A 22,181-nucleotide genomic window follows, 5' to 3' on the forward strand; every position below is an offset into this window, starting at 1 on the left:
CTTCAGCTCCCACCCTAAACCAATACTGCTCCATTCCTGAGGTAAGGTGTGCTTATGGTGAAGTGCAAATTAGGGGTGCTATAACATATCATGTGTTTTGGTTGTTTTTTTATGACCAAGAAAAGCTGTGTGTAGAATTAATAACTATAGATAACATGACGTGGGTTTTTTTATAGTTTTCAGTGGTATTCAGCCTGTTCTTCCAAGTCCTGTGGCACCTAGTAAGCCTGAAATAGCAGAAGCTGGACCAGGTACAATAACCTCTACCTAGTTCTTCATTCAGTAGCTCAAGCCATTCTCTAAAACTCAACCAAAATTAATGCATTGCTGTTATTTTCAGTGCACATTTGGATTAGCCCCTGAGAGCTGATTTAGAATTTATGTTGCTGCTAATGGTTGAGCTTGGTATTTTCTCACAGTTATAATGCATATGGCAACTCAGTCACAGCATTCAGTATGTTGAAAAATGTGTCATATGGATAACTGTGAAAACAGTATTTTTAGAGTAGTTCTGGTGAAAACACTGTGATGTGAACTGTAGATGGCATTTATTGTTGTAGCATTACTAAAAATGTTAACATTAGTGCATCCTTAACAGCATGAAATTGGTTAACAGTCACAGACACTCAGTAGTTTTGGATTGAAACCACAGCTGGATCTGTTGTCATGTTTCTATTCCAAATTCTATTTTTTAATGTGTGACTAATTGGTTGTTCAACATGTCCTCTTCATTAAATATCTACATTGTGCATAGTACCATCTCCCTTATTGGACCAAAACTCAAAATGTTCAAAAGCTCTACTGAAAAATCTTACTTGGCAGTAGTTGAGGTCCAGACCAGTTGCAATGAAGGCAGGAGAAAATAAATATCCAGAATTTTTGCACATCACAGATGCTCTGATTTATAGTCACTGAAGTTTTGTGCAGTTCTGAATTTCTCCCTAATGCATACTAAATTGATAAATGTCCAAGCATCAGTGAAATATTTATTGTTTTTTTTTAAAACAAATTAATTTTTCTCATGAAGGAAGAGTTTCTTCCATTAGCTCTTTGCTCTCTTGTGACTGTCATCATTTCTTCCAGCAGCAACAAGTGAATCCATTCTGGAATCTTTCACACCTAAAACTTCCCGTCCTTTTCAATGGCCAAGGGTAACATTAGGTAATGTTTTCACCTAGTGAAAAACTGTTTGTTTTGAGCACTCCATCCCATATGAATGCATTCCTTCCACATATCATTTCACATGCATAGTCATTCTTTTTTCTGGTCAGAGAGTCTTGTTCTTCCATCATCATTACACTGATTGTTCTTGACATACCTGTGTATGAGAATGAGGTTCTGGGTGGATTTGTTGTCTCAGAGAAGTAAAACTTGTGTCTTGCATCATGAAATACCATCATCCTTTTATTAGTGTTCTGTCTCTTTCACTCCCAATGCACACGCATGTGCTGATTGTCTCTGGTATGTAAAGCTTTCAAAATGGCTATTTTAATTGTTTTGGACTCACAGAACCTTATTTCTGATCAATGCACAGCATTTCAGTACCGTCTCCATTCCACAATTCAAAACTTGATTTCATCAGCTGGCTTTGACATTCCATACTAAGTTGTCTTCAATATGAACTTGTGACATGTGCTCTTTGTTGTGGGAAATGCTTGTTAAACAATTTTTCATTGCAAACTGAGCTCTTTCTTTCAGCTCCAAAAGAAATACCACTTATCCCTTCTAAAGCGAAACCATCTGCTACCCCAGAAGTACAACATGTGAAACCTGGTAATTGTGCACATCATTTTCTTAAGCTGGTATGCAGAGAGATATGTTCTCTAAAAATATCTAAGCAAAACTTCCTAAAAAGGACAGGAGCTTTGCAGTACATGAGCATCCTGACTAATTTATCATTCTAAAATTGGTCATTAACTCTCAGTAACTTGTTAGAGTTGAGCTCATCAGTTTTAAGCATTTGGGTCCAGTGACAAACACATAAACCAGTTCTATAGTGCTGTAACCTTTTTAAAGGAATGGAAAATAGTTTTCTGAGTGGCACAAGGATGTTTTAATATCATTCCTATAAGCAATAAATATGATTATTATTTTTATAATCTCCTTTTCCACTCCCCATCTCCCATTTTCACACAGACATACTATGGCAAAGATGACATCTTTGCTAACACCATAGGAACATAATCATTGTGTCATGTATTTTCTGCTTTTTGATGAAAAAACCCAGACCTCTACTAATTTTCTTTGGATTTGGGATTAAGGGAAATCAATTTGCCTACTTTAGTAATTCGGGTACTGGACTAATAAAAATTATGCTATGGATTATTTGAGACCTAAAATGTTTCTGTTCTGTGTTTTATAAACAGAAAGAGCAGTAAAAAATGGGAGCTCCCTTTATTGTCTTACACATCTCTCACAATTAACTGCAAGAACTGATTTAGGATTTTCAGCAAAACTTTGGCCTTTAGAAGTTGCCTTCCATATATATATTCTCTGGTGTTCATTACAGACTACATTCTTTTCTCCCTCATCCCTCCTTTCTCAGTATTCTCCCATAACAGAAGAGAAATTTATTTGCTGATTGAATCAAATACAGGTTTATAGAAGTCCTGAGAACATAAATATGGGGAAGGAGCCTTAGAAGCAGACTCTCACACAATCATTCATTGTGCAATTTCATAGGAAGCAAAGCTAAAAGGAGTGTAGGGTGTCACACACCAAGAGTAAGGCTTATCTAGACTGTTTAGAAAACAACTCCCCTGAATTATGAAATGATAACACTTTTGGCTTCGTGTTGATACATCTACTGATTGGTTTGATTGCACTTGAATTTTTCTTTTCTAGCCCCTAAACCACCACTTTTGGAGACTAAAACTTCTCAGACTGTTGAACAACCAAAATCAACCCTAGGTAATACATGTTGCTGTAGCTGTTGGTCATTCTTCTTTGCAATCCAAGCCACAATTTGTTACTTTATATCAAACTTTCACTGTATTTAATCCATTTCTCTGAAAGCAGAAGAAAGTTAGGAGATAAGCATTCAAAAATGTTTTTCTAAACATAGAAGAAAAAGAAATCATTTTTTTTCATGCATTTTTGCTAGTTCCATGGTACAGTTAAAATTTTTGTCTACCATTTTGCTGAGAGCTTTTCTACACCAACACTCTATCCAGAAAACTCATTGGAAATGCAATTGAAATGCCAGGTGTAAATATAGTATTGTGGATGCTAATCCTGCAACTCTCAGTGAAGGATTCCTGTGGTCAACCTGTTAATTCCACTGTTTTATGAATCCTTCTGAGTGTTGTTTTGGCTTGAAAAGCACCTCTCAGTCACTTCATGGCTCACTCCTCTCTGCTGTTTTTGTAGACATCGAACATTTTTCTACTGTGTCAATTGCTGTGAAACATTTTATTGGAAAGCAGTCTCATAGCACTGCTTTTTAAAAATGTACAAGTTACTTACTTCTGCCTGATACGAGGTTTGCACTCTGTCTGAAGTCAGACTAACAGGCACATTAGCTAATTAAAGTTTCAACCCGTCCATGTGGTTTCTAAGACTCATTGTTCTTAATTTTTACCATTTAAATTATACTGCTGTTCTATTTATATTATTCTACTTATGCTAGCTTCTATTCTATTAGTAGAATTCAATGACTGCAGTTATGAAGCAGTTCCATTTTTTTTAATTCCATGTTCTTCCAGCTGTTTGCCAGTAATTTCTTTACTGTGCCAGAAATAGAGGACATTTCTGTATATTTTGTCTATATATGTCGTCTTATGGCTTAAAATTTACCTGGAATTAAAAAGATTAAAAATATTGTTTTATCTCTTAGCTATCTTACAAAAATGAATTTGTTAACTTAATGAGAGGAGCATTATGGACATGATTGAAAGCTTCAATTGCACATTTAAATGCAATTACTCACTTTTACAGTGAAGAGCAAATAGATTTTGCTGGAGATAGATTTTTGAGAAGTGTTCTTGGCATATCTGATTGTACCATTTGCTTTTGTTCCCAGTAGCCATTTATTGCCTCTTTTTTTTTTTTTTTTTTTTTTTTTTTGTGATACAGTGGAAAGCATAAACTTACAATCCAGTATATGTCTTTCAGCTCCTAAAGAAGCAAAACTCACTACTTCTGCATCTAAGCCTAGACCATCTGCCAGACCCCAAAAGCCACGAACTAAACCTGGTAACTAATTTCCATAGAAACCATTTGTTATAGTATATCACTTAAGTAGTGCAATTTAGCTTAAATTTCTTCAGTGTGAATGTGAAGTTCAGCACTTAATCATCAGAAAGGTGAGGAATTCCTCTTTGAGGAATAGTATTTCTGTATTGGATCAAAAAAATATAGAAGCAAAGCAAGAAATCATGACTTTTGTATCCCAAATCACCAACTCTCACAGCCTGACGTCAAAGCAAATTTTTTCCTGCTTTTCATTTTGAAATAACAACTTTTCCAACTTAGTTCAGTATAGGGTCCAGAAAACACAAATTCTACTGTTTTGCTGATGGATATAGCAACTTATATAAAACCATATGATTTGTATTGATTCAGTGATCATTAGTGCATATGTAGACTTAATTGAAGCTGTGAAAGAAGAGTGGAATTTTGTTCTGGAATTCAGTAAAGACATATTTTATGATCCCCAATGAAATAGCACCTTCACACCAAGGTGAAATTTGGTCTATGATGTATGGCAGAGAATAAAACACACCTGACATTTTTCTGGACCTGAAGAATAAATAAATACAGTTGTAAAAATATTTCCAGTGTTACATGGTTTACAATGAAATTAGAAAGCTGGAAATTGCATAATTGTTTATTGTAAGAATATATTACTCAATGCTGGAGGAGATCATATGATTTTATTAAATTCTTTCCAGATTCTCTGCAAATTATTTTCTGCTCATAAAAAGAAATTAACTGTCTTCAAACCAAATTATTCCCTGTGAAGCTTGTTAAAGGAATGGCACTTATGACTTGTAATTGTCTCAGAATATTGTGCATAACTCATTTTTATGCTGCTTACAGGTCCTGCATAATGTTTAGTGTAGGAAATCCAGTATTGTATTACAAGAGTCATTACTTTTTGTCTCTGCTGTAGGTGTCTATGTCTGAATATAGATCTGAGTCCTGCATGTTGTTTTTTGAAATGGCTGAGAAAAAAAGCAACTCATTTGGAAACTTGCGCATTATTTTTACACCTTGGGCCTGCCAAGATCAAGGTTTTATCCTGGTGTTTCCACACTGAGTGGCTCTGTAGCAAGTTTCTATATGCCCACCAAGAAATTGGAATTATTCCATATTTGTACAGATGTCTCTGGTTTTTTCTTTCCCATTAGTGGTTTCATGAATCAATCAGGTAGAATCCTGAGACTCACTTTTTAATCTTGATGAAGCTTGTCATGATTCTCTTGTAAGTAGGTAGTGAAACTAGCATGTGTGCTGATGTGACAAATTGTATTCTTGTTCAGAAAATATTGTTTGAGCCATAAAGTGTGCAGTGCATGGGGATAAGCTGGCTTTTGAGTAGGTGGCAAAAAAAAGAGAAGGAACCTGTCTGTGTTCCAGCATCACATGAAATTCATCTTAAATTAGAAACTTGTGACATGGTAGTGGTTGTCACCTTTCCCTAACAGTGAATAGAAATAATGAACAATATATGCCAAATTCATATTTAATTAATGACTTACTAATAACTGCCTTTGAGTCAAACAATTAATTTTGGCTTTCATTATTAGTTTGATTTTTGTGCTATTTCGGATAAAGTATTTGACTTTTTTTGGCTGTGGAGAAAAAAAGCTTCATTTAAAAAACCCCAAATATTTAAATGATTTTCAGATTTTCTAGCTAACAAACTGTATGCTCTAGTGAAAGTTCACAGTTTCATTCTATTTCTTGGTATTTGGGTAATAATATTTGGGTGAATCTGTTGCCTCCATAAAAAAAATAAGGTTTTGTTGCCAATGTGATCATGCCCAGCCATTGTCCTTCCTTTTATTATTGTTAGCATGAAAACCTCTCTCTAAACATTCTCCATTTTTCAGAAAAGGAAATTATAATGAATTGTCTATTGTGCATCCAAATGCACTGCAACACTTTCTTTACAGGAAAGTTTTTAAATATCTCCAGGGAATGAGACTCCGCAACCTCTCTGAGCATGTACTTAAATGAACAAATTATCTGTCCTGAAGCCATTTTTGAGTATTTTGCCTTCTTAGAATAGTGGCAATAGTATCAAATATAAAAGCTGTTTAAGCTATTAAAAATGTCTGTAAAGAAAAGAGGGGAAATTTAGAATTTTGAAATAATTCAGAAAAATTTTAATTTTATGGTGTTTTCAATTTAAACACCATCCACCCAAGTAAACCACCATAAATCTTCAGATGGGGACTTTTAAGTTAAGAATGTGATTTTCTATCTAAATGGCAAAGTTTTGGAAGTCTTAGGTCTCAGATTTTATTGTATTTAAAAATTTTAAGCTAACTTCCCTGAAATAAGTGTATTTGTGAGTCTTAAAATGCTTGTGAATTGCAATGTAACAAATTGGTGGTATGTCCATAAATACAGCTTAAGTCCAAAACATGGTACAATATTTATCCATCACTTTTTCTTTCCTAATTGAAATCTCTAGAGAGGGACAGAGGCTAAGAGTCAAAACAGAGAAAAGGAAGCAAAATTTGAAGGATAAGCACAAAGATTACTCAATGATTGTAGATGTATTTAGGAATGAAAATGAATTCTGTTTGAAAAATCACACTAACATCAAACAATTCTACAAATATTGACTTCAAAGTTCTTTATATTTTTCAGGGTGTTTGGAGTTTGTTCCTTTCAAATCTAATTGAGTGCTCCAGATAGAGATGGGAAGCTTGTTAGCTTGATGATGTAATGTGCAGTGGCACTAGATAATCTGCTGGGATCTTCAGCCTTGCTTTCTGTGACTTCACAGTTATTTACACCTGAAGCCTTCCATATCTATCCTTTGTATCACTATGGGAAAAAATCAATAGAAAGATTTACCAAAGAAAATTGAGTTCTCTGGAACTGTTTGTTTTTCAGTGGTCTGTGGCCATAAAGAGCTAAATAAAATTCAGTAAAACAGGAAGGTGAAGCTTTAGAGAGCTCCTCTCCCAGTGTGTTCCTGTAGCATAAATGCACTTTTTATCTTCCAGAAGCAGCAAAAGTCACACAGGGTAATTTCAGCAAATTTATCATTTATTCAAGGTTTCCATTTGAAGAGTTTTTAAGAGGTGGATTGTAGTTGGGAAGCAAGAGCAGCTCAGCCATACCAACAACTGAAAGACAAATACAGATGCACCTGTAAATCTCTTAAGAAAATTCTCTTTATTCCAGCAGCAACCCTTCCAGTGTCAGTCACTACTAGGAGTCCCTACACATTTGAACGTCCAAAGACTGCAGAGGGTAATGATTATGAGTCATCCTTCTTTTCTTTGGTCTGATAACATGTGCAGTTGAAAACACCATTTCCTGGAGGCTTCTTGCTTATTCATGTGTGGTCCAAACCCAGCAAATGGAAGCATCATGTTGGTGCTTTGTTATTTCTCCATGTTTCTAACTTGGAGATGTCTTCTAAAAGATAAGATATCACTTCAAAAGTATTTATTTAAAAGTTTCACTTGCATTAGAAGAAGAAAAAAGAATAATAATTATTGCAATAATAACGATTTTGTGAAATTTAGAAATAATATAATATAAAAATTACTTTTAAAACTACACAGTGCTAAACAATTCCTGCTGAGTTTTGTGGCACAGTGCTTGATAATTTCTCAAATATATGGAAAATACTGCATTTTTTCAATTAATACATTCAAACTTGTGTTCAATTTTTCAAGTTTTATTTTTAATGAAGTGCACAGTTTCTATAAAATAATACATGGCCTTTTTTAGTATGGGAATACATATTAAGTGATGTGTTTGATATATACATTTTTTATGCAGACTGAAAACAAAGGTCTCTCCTTTGTATGAGCCCTGAAATGCTATATCTAATTCAAAGCAAAATTTGAATCACTGTTTGCATTTACTGTGCAGGTTGTATTCTGAGAAGGGCTTCAAGATATTTTCAGCAATCTGGCTTTTGGATGAAGCTGATTACATATATATGATACTTCATAGGCCAAGGATAGCTTTAAGCCTTACTTAAATGATTTGATGAAATGGAATTAGTCAACAAATCACTTAAACTCATAGTTTTCAACTGCAACAAGTTCTACATCATTAAATCCTCTCAAAACTCCTCTAATGGCATTGATTTGTCAATGTCAATGTCACATAACAACCTTTTCCTAGCATTGATGTTATCTCCCCTCTTTGCTTTGGACTAAGCTATGAGAAGTAGATTTTGATGCAGAAGAGCACCCAACTCTCTGATTATCCATCGAAGGGATAATCATTGCTTGTTTTGTTCATATCCAACATTTCATGCATTAAACACAGAGTACAATTAATTTTTCTGTGGTTATTCGTTGATATGGACTGAGGGTCATTTCCTAGACTTCATTTGTTTACTGTAATTTTCTATGGGACCATTTACTTTCAGCTTAAATGCTGATTTTCACAATACAAAATTTCCCAGTACCCAAAATATCTATTCCTTGTATTTGAAGCCCAAATGTTCTACAAAGATCAAAACAACCTCAAGCTAAATCTGATAAGGCACTTCTTTTGAAATTATGTACTTTGAGGCTTGCTAATAGTACAGAAAGTAAAGAAAAGGAAAAGTTCAACTTTATTTCCTGTAGGTAGGGAAAAAAGCCATTCCTTTTTTGGGATATTACCTATACAGAAAGAAACCATATTGCTCCAGAACACAGTTTGCTGACCTAACAAATATAAATTTATTTTTATTATTGGAAGCTGTTTTTCTGTTTGTAAGAACTGACTGATTTTTCAAATGCAGCCCAAAAATAGAAATTAGTGTTTTGTAGGAAAATATTTTGAATTTGAATTGCAAAGGTAACTGGTGAGTTTGAATAATGGCAAAGTCTTTGGAAACAAGGCATATGTAATGAGAACATTTGGAAAATTAGTGGCTAGTTTGAGATTTCCATGGAGTATCTGGCCACAGTCAGTAGAAGTCAATGCTGGTTGTTTTGGTTTTTTCCTCATTAGCAGCAATATTAATACTACAGAATATTGTTACTGTGGATATTAATGGATATATAATAATTACTTCAGTATTAACTCCCTCAATTGCAATAAAAGTTTTATAGTATTATTTACTGGGAAGCCCATTTTTTAAATGGGTAGATGCATAAGAGAGTTTGGGAGATAAGTGAATGTGGGTTATAGAGCAGGTTCTATCTTTAGGTATCTACTTTGGTTGTTACTGCCTTGAGAGGGAAGAATTTATGCATTACCATTATTTTAATATATTTTTTTTTATTGCCAGGAAATTTTTATAGATTCTGCCATCTCATAATTTTTTGTCCCATTTGGTATATTTGTCACCAGAAAAAACGCATGATATATTGGTTTTGTGATCCAAATTGTTAAGTGGCTATGAGAAAAAACAAAGAAATGAAACTAATTTTTTCAGATAACTAATTACAGCTCTACCAATAGCAGCCTTTTAGTCCTCTGGTTAATTACTCACTTTAGAGGAAAAATTCAACTGTTTTGTCATGGTTAGCACACTACTTTCAAGTAACAGAGTCCAGTTTGGGGACTCCTGACATTGTGTATACCAGGAGTCCCTTGCTGTCTCTCAGTTAAACACTATGATCTCTTCTCTTGCTTGTTCTTAGATTTACTGATTTATATCCACATATTTTGCTTCTACTGCCATCGAGTTTGTCCAATTACTTATTTCTTATTTTACCTGTATTATTAAGACTTTTAATTTCCCATGGTTTACAAGTCAGCTTGAGATCCATATTACTGTGGTGCTGTTTTAGTACCTGCCTTTCCACTTAGCACTAGAGTAATTTCAAGTTTCTGGAGTGTGCTGCTTACTCACTTTGTCACACTGTTTCTGTTGCAGTCTTGGAACCTATTACACTTAGAATTGAACCACCGAGGTCACCCATAGGTAATAGTATTTCCTTGGCAAGCTGTTGTGTTTGCTTCATTTACATCACAGCAAGCATCACTGAAGTTAGTCACTTGTGCCTCAGGATTGCTTCATTTAACCTCATTTTTCTTCTAGGTAATTGTCTTGCTTGGCATTCAAAACAGTTGGGTGTATTGCTCTCTTCACAGCTGGAATATCTCCTTTTAAAAAGAGAAATTATGCTGGCAGCTCTGAATCACCTTTCTCATAATTACGCTTGTTTGCTTGTTCCAGTTTTTATTTGAAAAACACAAACAAAAACTGTGCTTCAAAAATGACTAAAATTCCACTTTCTTGCTTAGATTGTTGCAAACACATGGAGAGTATTACCTGACTTGCCTACTTCTTCTCAGTTGCAGGTGTGAGGTTTCTGTGCTTTGTATCCAGCTGGTATCAGATGCTAATTGCTGTGCAATTTAACCAACTTATTGCCCACATTTTCTCTTCCAGCTCCAAAGGAGACTCAACGTGTTCCTTCTAAACCTAAAACTCCACCCAAACCTCACATCCCACAAGCTAAAGATGGTAAACTACTTCGTGATTGTTTCTAGTACAGTTTATTTTGGATTGAAATATATTTATGAGTAGATGTTTAGTTATTTGAGCCAGTTAAAAGAGAGTGGGTTTCTGTGCTGTTCAGTGATTTAATTGCAGTTTTCACAGGTAGTGACATTTGCTAGGTATTTTTTCATTGAGCAAAAGAATAAACCTCTGCTACTTCAGGGAAACAGGATGAGAATAGTGTTGTTACACTCAGATTAACCTTGCTAACTGAAGCAGATACCAAGGAATTCAAGTGTATGCTGAGGCTGCTTGGGAGGTATAATTTTTTTCAACATCACTTTGCATTGTTAGAATAAATCTGTTTCCCTTCTAAGCCACAATTCATTAATTTCATGTCACTATTATTTTCTGCATGAGGGAATAAATTGCCCAGATATACATGCATGCTTAGTATTTGCTTATAAATATTTATTGGCATTAATGATCCTTTACACTGTATTGCAAAATATTGGATTTTTATGTCGTTAAATGTGTGAGCAGTTGAATTCAGTGGTAGGCAGAAAAAAATTACTTTCTGTCCCACACTCTCCAGAAATTGCAAGGGTCTCAAATATCAACATATGTTATCTTTTGGTAAATGTGAAAAATTTAAGGGTAGACACTTTATTGAAGATCTTTAAATTGTAGACATAGACCAATATTTTTGATTTATCAATTACATGAGATTGCCTCATGCAGCAAACAGTCAAAATCCTTGTTTTCTCATAATTTTTTAACCATGGCATCTGATTATAAAACATTGTTTCCAAATTACACCTTAAGATGCAACTTCTCATACACTCAGTTTTTAACCTTTGCAGCCATTTTTCATTGTTATGGTAGTCTGGCTTTCTCAAAAATGCTTTATGGTTTTGTCACACAAATGTTATGAGCTTGTATTGATTTGTATTTAAAACAAACAAGCAAACAAACCCACAAAAACCCCAACTGTTTCTTCAAGAATCTGTAATATACAGAACATTTCCTACAGCATCATCCACTTATCTTGTAATAGTTTTAAAAGATCCGAAGACATTTCTTATTTTTTAATTGTAATCCATATAGAAGAATTGACACAGAATTTACACATCAATTCCAAACCCTTGTGGTTCCAAACCAGCCAGTTTTATTTTAGATCCATCACAGTCTACAGATGAATTATATGACTGTGCAATGTGCAACTCCATATAGTGCTCTTTAATAATAGCATTTAATAACAATAATAATAAAAAAGTGCTGTCTGATTCCCATTGTGTTTATAGGGTTCATTTGAAACACATCACCAAGGGAAGAGATTTGTGTCCCTGAAAAGCCATTTTCTGAATAATAGAATGATAATATCTGGATATTTCATTGAAGTCTATGGGAGAACAAAGCTCACACTGTGTTGAAGATAACACTGCTTTCTCAGACACTTTTTTTAATGCAACTATTTCTGTATGAGGCAGTATACAAAGTATACAATTCAGAAAGTAGTGCTAATTGTAAATTTTCAACTTTCAAAACATCTTTTCTGTTTTGTTTCTGCTACAGTCCTGGAATCTAAAACACTTAGACCTGTTCAACTAAAACCAACAATAGGTAACAGTTTTACCTACAGGGTAAATCACTTGGGGGCAATCACATTTAGCTTTTCTCTCACTGAGCATCACAAGCACTTCTTCATTGCACTTCACTCTCATAATTTTTCACTATTAAAATTCATCCTGTAATGGGGAGTTTGGTGATTTTTCACTAACAAGTCATCATCATCCTTTTCTGGTTTTATTCTCACAAAAATATATTCTGAAAGTAGATGGAAGCACCACAACCTACCTTTGACTGCTTGTCTCTATACTCGCTTTCTATCATGTGCTGCTTCACCTTTTATACTGGCCTTATTTTATATTGTCTGTTACAAAAGTTTTCCATCAGCACTGGGGTTGGTTTTGTACCAAGCATTCCTATTTCTCCATTGCTCAAGTTTTTTTTATTCCAAAGGGTCCAAAAGGCATGTGTTCCTCTTTAATGTTATGCTTTCTGTCAGTATCAGTCCTCAAAAAATTCTAATAGTTGCTGTATTTGCTGCTTTTTTTCTTTTTTTTTTAGTTCCTAGAGAACCACAGCATGTTCCTTTCAAACCTAGAACATCACTAAGCCCAGAGGTGCCACGAACAAAACCTGGTAAGTTCATTGTTTCTTTAGCATTTCATACTGACACATGTCTCATGGATTCTGCTGTGATCAGTGGAGCTTCAGATTTATATGTATTCCTTGGGCATATATATTTTGGAACATTCCTTGAGTAATAAAATCCAGTGACATGTAGAATTTATAAGCATCCTCCTGCTAAGTTGAAAATATCTTCAGTTCTTTATTACATTGTAGGCCACTGCAGCAATGGGTGTTTTCTGTACAATTCTCTGTGAAAATAAATAATTTCTATGTGTTTTGGAAAAGTGAAAGTGAAAATGAAGGGTGCCATTGCAAAGAGGAAGGATTCTGCAATGTATTTTTCAAATTGTGTGCTTGTTTCTTCTTTTCCAAGCACAAGCTTTTATTCATACTTGTTGGTTCACTTTTTCAGAGCCTTTGTGATGTTCAGAGATTTAAGAATGTGTAATACTTCCTATAATTGTGTCTACATGGGCTGTTATACCTATATACAACCTTATGACAGTTAAGGAGGGAGAAAGTAAATCCTGCAACTCACACTTGCATGATGTGGGGTTCTGGAGTGGGTTGACCCTGGCCAGAAGCTAAGCACGTGCTATCCTCTTGTTCATCCTACCCCACAGTGGTCTGAGAAAGAAAACCAGAAGAGCAGAAGTAAGGAGAGAAAAATAAAAAATAAAAAAACTCATAGTTCAGGATAAACAGTTCAATAAGGAAGGATAAAAAGAGTGGGGGGAAAGCAAGTGGTAAAAAGCAACTCACACCCCATTCCACCCCACAGGCAGGCCAGTGCCAGTCTAGGAGCAGTGGATACTTTGGAAAGTGTTGTTGCTTAGCATGACCTTATGTGAGGTGGAATATTCCTTTGGCCAGAGTGGTTCTGCTGCCCTGGCTGTGTCTTCTCCAAGCATTCTGCCCACCCCTCTTGCCTGGGGGCAGAATGAAAAACAAAGAACTCTTGGATGCTGTAACAAGCCATATTCAGCAGTAACTAAAACTCTGGTATTTAATCAACATTTCCTTGTTAATGAATCCAAAACAGAGTACCCCAGCCAGACCCAGTATGAGTACCCAGGGTACATGAAGTATTGGATGGTGTTGGTGAAGAGAGGGCAGAGAGACAGCTCAGGTTCCTTTTCTCCCCAGTAAGACTGCACCTATTGCTTGAAACAAAACCTTGAAATAAGTCAGGAAAATGTACAAAGCTGAAGGTAAATAAAACCACCCACAGTCTCTTTGTGGCTTTTACAAAAACGTTGGATTTATATTTGGGATCTGTTCTGTATTAGAGCTGTTAGCTTTGACTGGAGGAAATACTGAAGAACACAATACTCAATGTTGAGTTTCAGGGAGGAGTGACTATCAGTCATCAGCCCTAGCAAGGATGGTATGATTATTCTGGAGACAGTGATTGTAACATTTTGATTGTTCTTGGTAAAACTTAGGGGTTGTTGTTTTATTACACTAATGCAGTTCTGGAAGCAATTAGGTTTAGAACTGGGAAACCAAAGGCAACAATAGGTAATGATGCTTTCTTGTTCAAATGGTCACATTGTCTTTCTTCTTCAGCAAAAATCATTACATTTTCCTTAGTAATTTAACAGTCAAGGTTCTCAGTCTCTTCTTGTTTTCTATGAAACAATCAAGGAGAATACTTGTTTCTTTCAAGCTGTTATGCACATAAGATAGGAAAATTTCCTTCAGCATTTAATGATAAGAAACAGAGGGCAGATCATAGCAAGATCCTAATTATATGTTCTCATTCACCCTGTGGAGGTAGCATCATTGCAGGTGGTCTTGTGATTTGGGTGGGCTGAGCTGCATCCTGAAAGTTTTCTTTCTCTGCTTCCCTTCCCCTCCAGTTTTTTGAAATGAAATTCAGTCCTTCACTGTGGACTGAATATAATTCTGTTCCCCTTGAACCTCAATTTCACTGTCAGAACACAATCATTTCACTGATCCTGGGTCATACAATTGCTTGAGGCAGATTCATTTGACAAAGGCATTTTTGTCACTTGAATTTGATATTGTGAATCATTGCAGGACAACACACATTACAGAGCAGTGTACTTGTATTGGAAGCTACTTATTGCTTTAATAATGCTTAACCCAGTTTCTTTCTTTCAGCTTCAAAAGATCCATATCACAGGCCTTCCAAACCTAAAACATCACCCAGTCCACGTGTTCCTCCAACTAGAGCAAGTAAGCTTATCAATATTTTACTCTTTAGTGCATGAAAGTTTCATCACTTGGAAGATTTTTAAAACTGATGAGTTCTCTGGAGATACAGAGGTACTTATTGTATAGGCTGTGCTTTGCTGCCATAATCCAACTTTGCTATACAGCTGTGATGGAGCAAGATAATCAGCAGGATATTTATACATATCAGTGACACTTGAGCCCTTGCACACTGGAAAATCTGCATCTTGATTTCCTTAGAGTGCAACAGAAATAGTTTCTATTTTTGAGTTGCTTCTTTAAAATTGTAAAATTACATTACTTTCCTGTTCCCAAAACTTTGAAAATAGCTCTGTCCATTTGAAAATTAACTGTAAATTTCCATGTTTCTTCTACTTTGACTGCTTGGTTGAGGATCTTTTTTGGTTTTCTTTAATGCAGAGTTTATTTAAATGAGCAGCAGGTTTTTGGAATATGAAACACTTCAGAAGCACAACTAGAAAGTGTTAGAAATACAGTAGTTTATTCTGCAGGAAGCTCTGTTATTGCTGTTAAGAGTGGAGAGCTCATCACTATAAAAGTCACCTTGTCTTTAGTGCACTGACATTGTATTGATTGGACTAACAGGAGTTCTCTTTGGGATTATTTTCAAATGACAGAAATACTTCCTAAAAAAATTCTTAGCAGAAAATGAATCTTCTGATTCATCAGAAAAATCAAAAGACATAGGTTAAATCATCATCCTCAACAATGTCTTCAGAACTTCACATCTTCACAGGTCCTAGAATCATCATCCTCAAATTCAAAACTTTGCTCATTTCCACAGGTCAAAAGGAAAGTCGACGAGTCCCTTCCAAGCCCAGGGCATCACCACGTCCAGATGTACCACACACAAAACCTGGTACAAACATTGTTATTTTGTTGTGCCTGAATATCCAAGGGCTCTTTTGGGTTGCCCTTCCTTAGTGAATCAAGTGTTGACTAACATTCCTTCATACTACAAATGCATTCTGTGATTATCATTAAATAGGTGTTTAAAGGAAAACAGACCTAATTTCTATTTTTCATGTCTGAGTTTTAGTAGTTTATACTGCTTTTCAGCCACACAACATTTATCACTGATGATTAAACTGTACAGAAGGATAGTCAACATACAAACATTATGAGCATTTGGAAGAAATTGCATCTCTTTTGTGCCTGTCAAAAGGTGCTTAGAAAAGAACCTATTTGAGAGCCTTCATGTGTGACTTAAATATCTCTAACTGAAACCACTCATAGGTTTTTGTGACCTGGTAATGGAATTTCACCCTTAAAAATAAACTTAATAGGGATTTACATAATAATGAACTGCCAAACCTCTGTAACTTCTAACAGTTCTGAGAGTATACATTGAACATTATTTTGAGTAAGTATATATTCGCTAATTTTACAAGGAAATTTTTTTAAAGGAAAAAAAAATAATGTGTTCCAAATTGAAAACAAGCCAGTCATATTAGAGAGTATTTTTACCACTAAGTTATGCTCACCACTAACTGTTTATCTTCTTGTTTTTATGAAGTTTTGGCAGTTAGTACATTTACAGTTGAACAACAAAAGCAGCAGGTAAATTTCTTATCTTGAGCAGGTCATTATTATTTTTTTACTGTTGCTTGGGCCAATGCTTATATATAAATCATCTGTTTTTCACATAATCTGTTTGTGGTTTTGATTTGTTATCTCTTCTACTAATTGAACTACATTCTACTCTGTTGCAGGTATTGAAGGATTTCTATCTGGTTTGTTGTCTTCACAGAAAATTTCTTTCCCTGTCACACACCTTGTAATTCCTTTGACACCTTGTAATTCCTAGGAGACCAGCACACCACGGGTATTGCAGTTATGGGTTCTGAAATACAGACAGAAATATATTCACTGTAGTGTCTGAGTTCTTTCAGGTTTTGTTACTTGACTCCAGATTTTGCTTACCTGATGAATTTTCCACCCGTGTTTTCATTCAGGATTTTGTTTGCTCTTGAATTCCTGTATGTATCTGACACTCAATTTTTCAGGCTGTCATGCAGGGATTGTTTTTCTTTGAGACATGCAGTGCCTGTGCAACAAACCTAATTTTGTCAAAGTGCAAACCCTTAAAGTAGATCTTTTCTTTCAGCTCTTAAGGAACCACAACGTATTCCTTTTAAACCAAGAGCAACTCCCATCCCAGATGCTCCATACAGGAAGCCTGGTAAATTATTTGGTCTTTTGTGAAGGTGCAGTGAATAACTGAACAATTGCTTTTGGGGTGGCAGTGGGAGGAATAATCATCAGTGCATCTGCTACTACCTGGTTCTTGTTCTAGGTTAAGAAACCTCTGCAGGGATGCAATTAAATATGATGGAAACTTCAGCAATTGATGTGTTTTCATACCTAATGCAGATATTAACAGAAGAAATAGTATCAACCTATATCTTTTAATCAAGGATAAAAAGTTATTTGCAGCTTGTATCTGAGCAAGACACTTCAATATTTTGCACCATGTTTTTGAAGCTCTTATGAGAGAAACCTCCTTACTCAGTTGTATTGCTTTTTCTTCATACACTCATTTTCACCCAGATTAGAGTGAGGATTCCCTTCAATTAAATTTTGCTTGGGTGACTCCCTGTGATAAATCAAACTGACCTAAGTAATAAAATCAGTGATTTCACTGAAGGTTTGTTACTGTTGTTTCCTAACCATTAATTTCTGAGGGTAAATGCCTACTGCTGTTTTAAAACATCCCTTTTCTGTTGTATACAGTATAGTGCTGAAAGGTTTTTTAACAAAAGGAGGAAAGGGAGATTCCTTTCATTATTCAGACCATTTATTGACGTTTTTTCCAACAGTGATTCTTCCAACCTTTGATGAACGAGATACTACTGTGATTCCTCATATTCCTGAAAGAACAAAGGCAACATTTGGTAACTGTTATTTCATAAATATTTATTTTATTTTCCACTTTATTTAGAGAATATAATCTTAGAGAGAGCTCATTATATTTTATTAAAAGGTAATGATGAAACTTTGCTCTTTTTGTAGATACTTACTTGCTCTTTGGTTTTGATCAGGGTAATAATGCATGAGCTCGTTTACTTTCAAAGGTTCCTTCCCTCATCTTCTAGCTTTTCCAGTCAGGATGATGTAATTCCTCCAGATGTTATCTATTTTCCAGTAAAAGGGGACTTTATTTTAAGAGCAGATAGTGATTTTTCACGGAATCACAGAATATTCTGAGTTGGAAAGGACCCACAAGAATCATCAAGTCCAACTCTGAAGCAAACTGTCCCATCACAACCCTTGCATCAGCACCATGCTCTAACCAACTAAGTTAATGCTCTGTTCTTCATATGAATTGTGGATAATTTCATTCTAAAATACTCTTCTTCTTCTTTACTCCTCAGGGTTTAATATTACAGAAACAAATTCCAATGTATCAACAACAGCATAAAGTCTCCAGACCAGACATGTGACTGTCTAAATCCAAATCTACTTCTTAAAACCATTCTCTCTGCTTACTTCTAGTTATCTATGTTGAGAAAACTTGCTTAATTCTATGAACTCTTAGATGAGTGGTCTTCCTTCTTAACTTAATTTTCATATGTGGACTAAGGAAGTGTCACTGAATCCAAGCAGTATCTGGGAGCAGGAGCACTGCTTGAGCAATCTTTGTTCAATCAATTTTCTGTCCCCAGTTTCAGAGACAGACCTTTACTGTGATTTTCTGAGAATGAAATGGTATGCATTTAAGGAGAATGAAATATTAATAGGCATTTTATAATCTTCAAACTATGTTTCTCTTCTTTTTGAGGAAGAGGAAATTAAAACTACTTTTAAACATATTTCAATATATATTCCCTGTATGCAATGATACTTAGGTTAGTTTTCATTCAGAATCTGTTCATCTAGCTTTATGAAATATGCCCTGTTGTAAACACCTGAGCTACCTGAATAATACTCACATGCTGAAAAAGTTTCTTCAGAGCAAGGGAGATGAAAACTGCACAGGCTAAGGCAAATTGTTTTGGGTCTCTCACACTGGTGTAGACCACACCAAAGTGCTAAGATAACCTTTTCCAATAAATGATTCCTACATTTACTTACAAGATTTTTTTTAATCTGAATAGTATAAAGATAATGATATTAAATCATTCCCAAATAAGAATGAAAGAATTTGATTTCAAAATCAAGTTTGACACAAATGTTCCACTGAGAAAGAAATCCTGTCCTCAGATACTCATGTGGCAGGTGAGGAAGACACAAGTTACCACTGTCTATTTTTTTTTCCTATTACAATATGATGATGTTAATGACTATATCCTAGACTGCTTGATGCAAAGCTACAGATTTGTATATATTTTTTTAGAAGTCTTCTTGTGTGAGTGGCCATTTAACTTGTTTTCCTTTCTTTGCAGGAGTTCCAACTTTCAGCTTTATTCTTACATAATTTGCCATATTCCAGATCAGATCATACTCGTGTTCTTTGTGTGCTGTGAAAAGCAGTTCATTTTTTCAGTTATTGTTCTGGGCACTGTTTGTTTTTATTCCAGCTCCAACTGAAAAACAGTTCATTCATACCAAACGAAAAACAACTGAAAGACCAAGAGTGCCGTACACCAGACCTGGTAATGGAGTCATTTTCTTAATTCTTTCCCCAACTTCAGGTTTTGTCTTTTGTAAAGGGATTATTCATAGCCAGATTTGTGCTGAAATAAATGCACTGCACTTCAGATAATCCATCCAAAATAAGCCACAACTGAGCTACAAATAATAGTAAGATATGTATAACATACGTATAATGGTTTTCCTCTGTCTATTACACATTGCAAATGCTGACTGAAATGTAGTAATGTGGGTATTGACAAATTTCAGTGGCTAGGCAGACTGAGTTCTCTGTGATTACTTCCTGATAATCTTGGGTGCTCCTCTGTGAGCAATTTTATTAATCTTTTCTTGCAATGCAACAGAACTCCTTTACAATGTACTTGTACAGTTAGCAACAGGCATTGTCTGCTGTATTGAAATGAAAGCAGCTTTAAAAATAGTTATGGAGGACTGTGTGGGTTCCCATTTTTGGCATAAATGTAAAGCAGAAGTTAATAGAGAAATAATTAGATCTGTCAGCAGCTGGTTTTCAAGATACTCTGCTACATCTTAGTTTGGGACATTTTGCAAGTTTTAGCAAATGCTTCTTTGTTTGGATTACAGATAAATATTCTAAGATTTTTCACGTTTTCTCCTTAACAGCAATACATCCGACAACTCCACAACCAATTATTACAAAATCTTCTACTACCACTGGTCTTTCAAGGGCAACAATGGGTAAATAAGTTTCCTTAACATTAAGATGCAGGTATTCCTAATTTTTCAGTGGAGAAATTTCTGGAGAATGTGCTCCAATGTGGTATTTATAAAACACTATTCCACTGTCCTTGGTTCTGCTGCCACATGCATGTATCTTAGCACAGAGAATTCTCATTTCTATTTTTTCAAGTAAAGCAAAAATAGCCTACAGGTTATGTCTGGTCAGAAGTCTGTATTTGTCAGATCTCCAACCAAAATCAGTGGCCTAATTTTTCTTTTAGAGCAAGAATTTTAGCCACTAACTCAACTTATCCTACAGCACGCTGCTGGGACTTTTCTGTGTCTTGGCTAGTCATTTTGTTTCAGGTTCCAGAAAGCCACGGAATTGTTATTGTCTTTTTTTCAGGCATTTGAGGCATGCATTTTCTGTGGGCTAAATATGGCATTGGATCATGAGTCCTGAAGAATACAATAATAATCTTTTTCCTTTTCTTTCAGCTCCAAAAGAAACACTGCTCATTCCTTCCAAACCAAAAACATCTGTTGGGCCAGAAGTACCACAAACTAAACCTGGTAATTTACAGTTTGTAACTTTAGAAGTGTTACTGTGGCTCTGCCTTAGTTATATTTCTGCTGTCACTGAGTTTTGTGGTCATGAGACATGCATAATAAGTAGACAGAAATTTATATCATTCCTCAGCTGATAATTTGTTCATAAATTATATCAGAGTGAATGTCAAAGAATTGGAGCAGTTTCCATGGAAAGCAGTTGGATGGGTTTAGTAGCCCATCAAAAAATATGAGAAATTCAATTAGTTTTAGTAAAAAATATATTTTTGTGCTTACATTCAAAAAGTTGTTTTCTTTTGGGGAATTTTATTATTCTAAATACATTTGATTCAATTTCTCATGTACTTTTGAACACTGGGTTGCAGAGTCTCAGTCCAGGATATTTACATGCTAAGAGCAGAAGTCCCTTCAGTACCAGTGATTTTTGCAGCAACCATGATAGATTCAGGGATGCACAATTATAGGGAAGGGTGGTGATATCTCAGCTTTACCTTGGGGCTATCTATTTCAGTAAAAATTGCTAAGGAGGAAAGAAATAGGAGAAAAACATAGTTAGGTGAGGAGAGACTCCAAGTCTACAAAAGCAGCTCCTGATCTTTCCTCCTCTCTGGTCTAACCTCTGAGCTGATAAAATTTTAGTCTTAAACAAATAGCTTACTGAATAGTTAAGCAATTTTCCTCTCGCTTCTTTCTTCTTCTCCATTTTATTATGCCAAAAAGACATGAAGCAGAGACCCTGCTCATTCAAGAACTATTATTTGTCTATATATATACACCATATGTACCTATATATTACTGGGAACATCAAACTGAACAGTCCATGAAAAAGATTTCTTTTCTGAATACCTTATTTTGTTCAATAGACAAATTAGATTCTAAGTCTCAGTTGAATAGGAGCTATTTCCAACCATGTCATAGTTACCAAGTGCCATCTTTTGGTGTCATAAAAACTTAGTTTCAGGGAAAGAATTTAAAAAAACAAAATTTAGAGGCTTATTTTTTGCCTTTTGAAGTTTCAATCATTATAATGTTGTATATGCGAAACAAGCTACTGGTAGGAAAAACTGTAAGCAAATGTTTACTCTTAGGATATAAATGACACTTTTTAGCCACTGCTCCTGATGTAAGTAGGGTATTTTCCAGCTTCCATATTTTAACCTTATTTCTGAAAGACAAAGAGCCATGTAGAGTGTGCCTCTCTTCCTGTCTGTCCTTTTCATCCAGTAACTTAGAGACCTTCCAAATAATTCATTCAAATTTGAGTGAGGTCTGAAAAACAAATACATTACTAAAATCTTCTAGAATTTTTTTGGAGAAGTGTAAGTTAATACAAGTA

The 22,181-nt window shown here is 35.1% G+C and overlaps 1 protein-coding gene across 35 annotated transcripts in view; it reads left to right on the top strand.

The window, feature by feature from the left end:
- The window catches only part of ABI3BP (ABI family member 3 binding protein), a gene marked incomplete at its 3' end in the record, with an annotated part of 130,275 nt that overhangs the window by 72,875 nt on the left and 35,219 nt on the right, over positions 1–22,181 (top strand). For 14 of the 35 annotated variants that reach the window (XM_079302282.1, XM_079302286.1, XM_079302285.1 and 11 more), the window contains 17 exons: positions 177–251; positions 1,084–1,161; positions 1,699–1,773; positions 2,845–2,910; positions 4,114–4,194; positions 7,366–7,434; positions 10,016–10,063; positions 10,535–10,609; positions 12,161–12,208; positions 12,716–12,790; positions 14,909–14,983; positions 15,786–15,860; positions 17,109–17,183; positions 17,821–17,895; positions 19,522–19,596; positions 20,219–20,293; positions 20,774–20,848. In XM_079302282.1, coding sequence (XP_079158408.1) covers positions 177–251; positions 1,084–1,161; positions 1,699–1,773; positions 2,845–2,910; positions 4,114–4,194; positions 7,366–7,434; positions 10,016–10,063; positions 10,535–10,609; positions 12,161–12,208; positions 12,716–12,790; positions 14,909–14,983; positions 15,786–15,860; positions 17,109–17,183; positions 17,821–17,895; positions 19,522–19,596; positions 20,219–20,293; positions 20,774–20,848 — 1,215 coding nt within the window. The remainder of the gene's footprint in view (positions 1–176; positions 252–1,083; positions 1,162–1,698; positions 1,774–2,844; positions 2,911–4,113; positions 4,195–7,365; positions 7,435–10,015; positions 10,064–10,534; positions 10,610–12,160; positions 12,209–12,715; positions 12,791–14,908; positions 14,984–15,785; positions 15,861–17,108; positions 17,184–17,820; positions 17,896–19,521; positions 19,597–20,218; positions 20,294–20,773; positions 20,849–22,181) is intronic. The other 21 variants (XM_079302311.1, XM_079302307.1, XM_079302309.1 and 18 more) reach the window with 16 other exon arrangements.

This window comes from Erithacus rubecula, assembly GCF_903797595.1.
Source record: "Erithacus rubecula genome assembly, chromosome: 1".
Lineage (NCBI taxonomy): Eukaryota > Metazoa > Chordata > Aves > Passeriformes > Muscicapidae > Erithacus > Erithacus rubecula.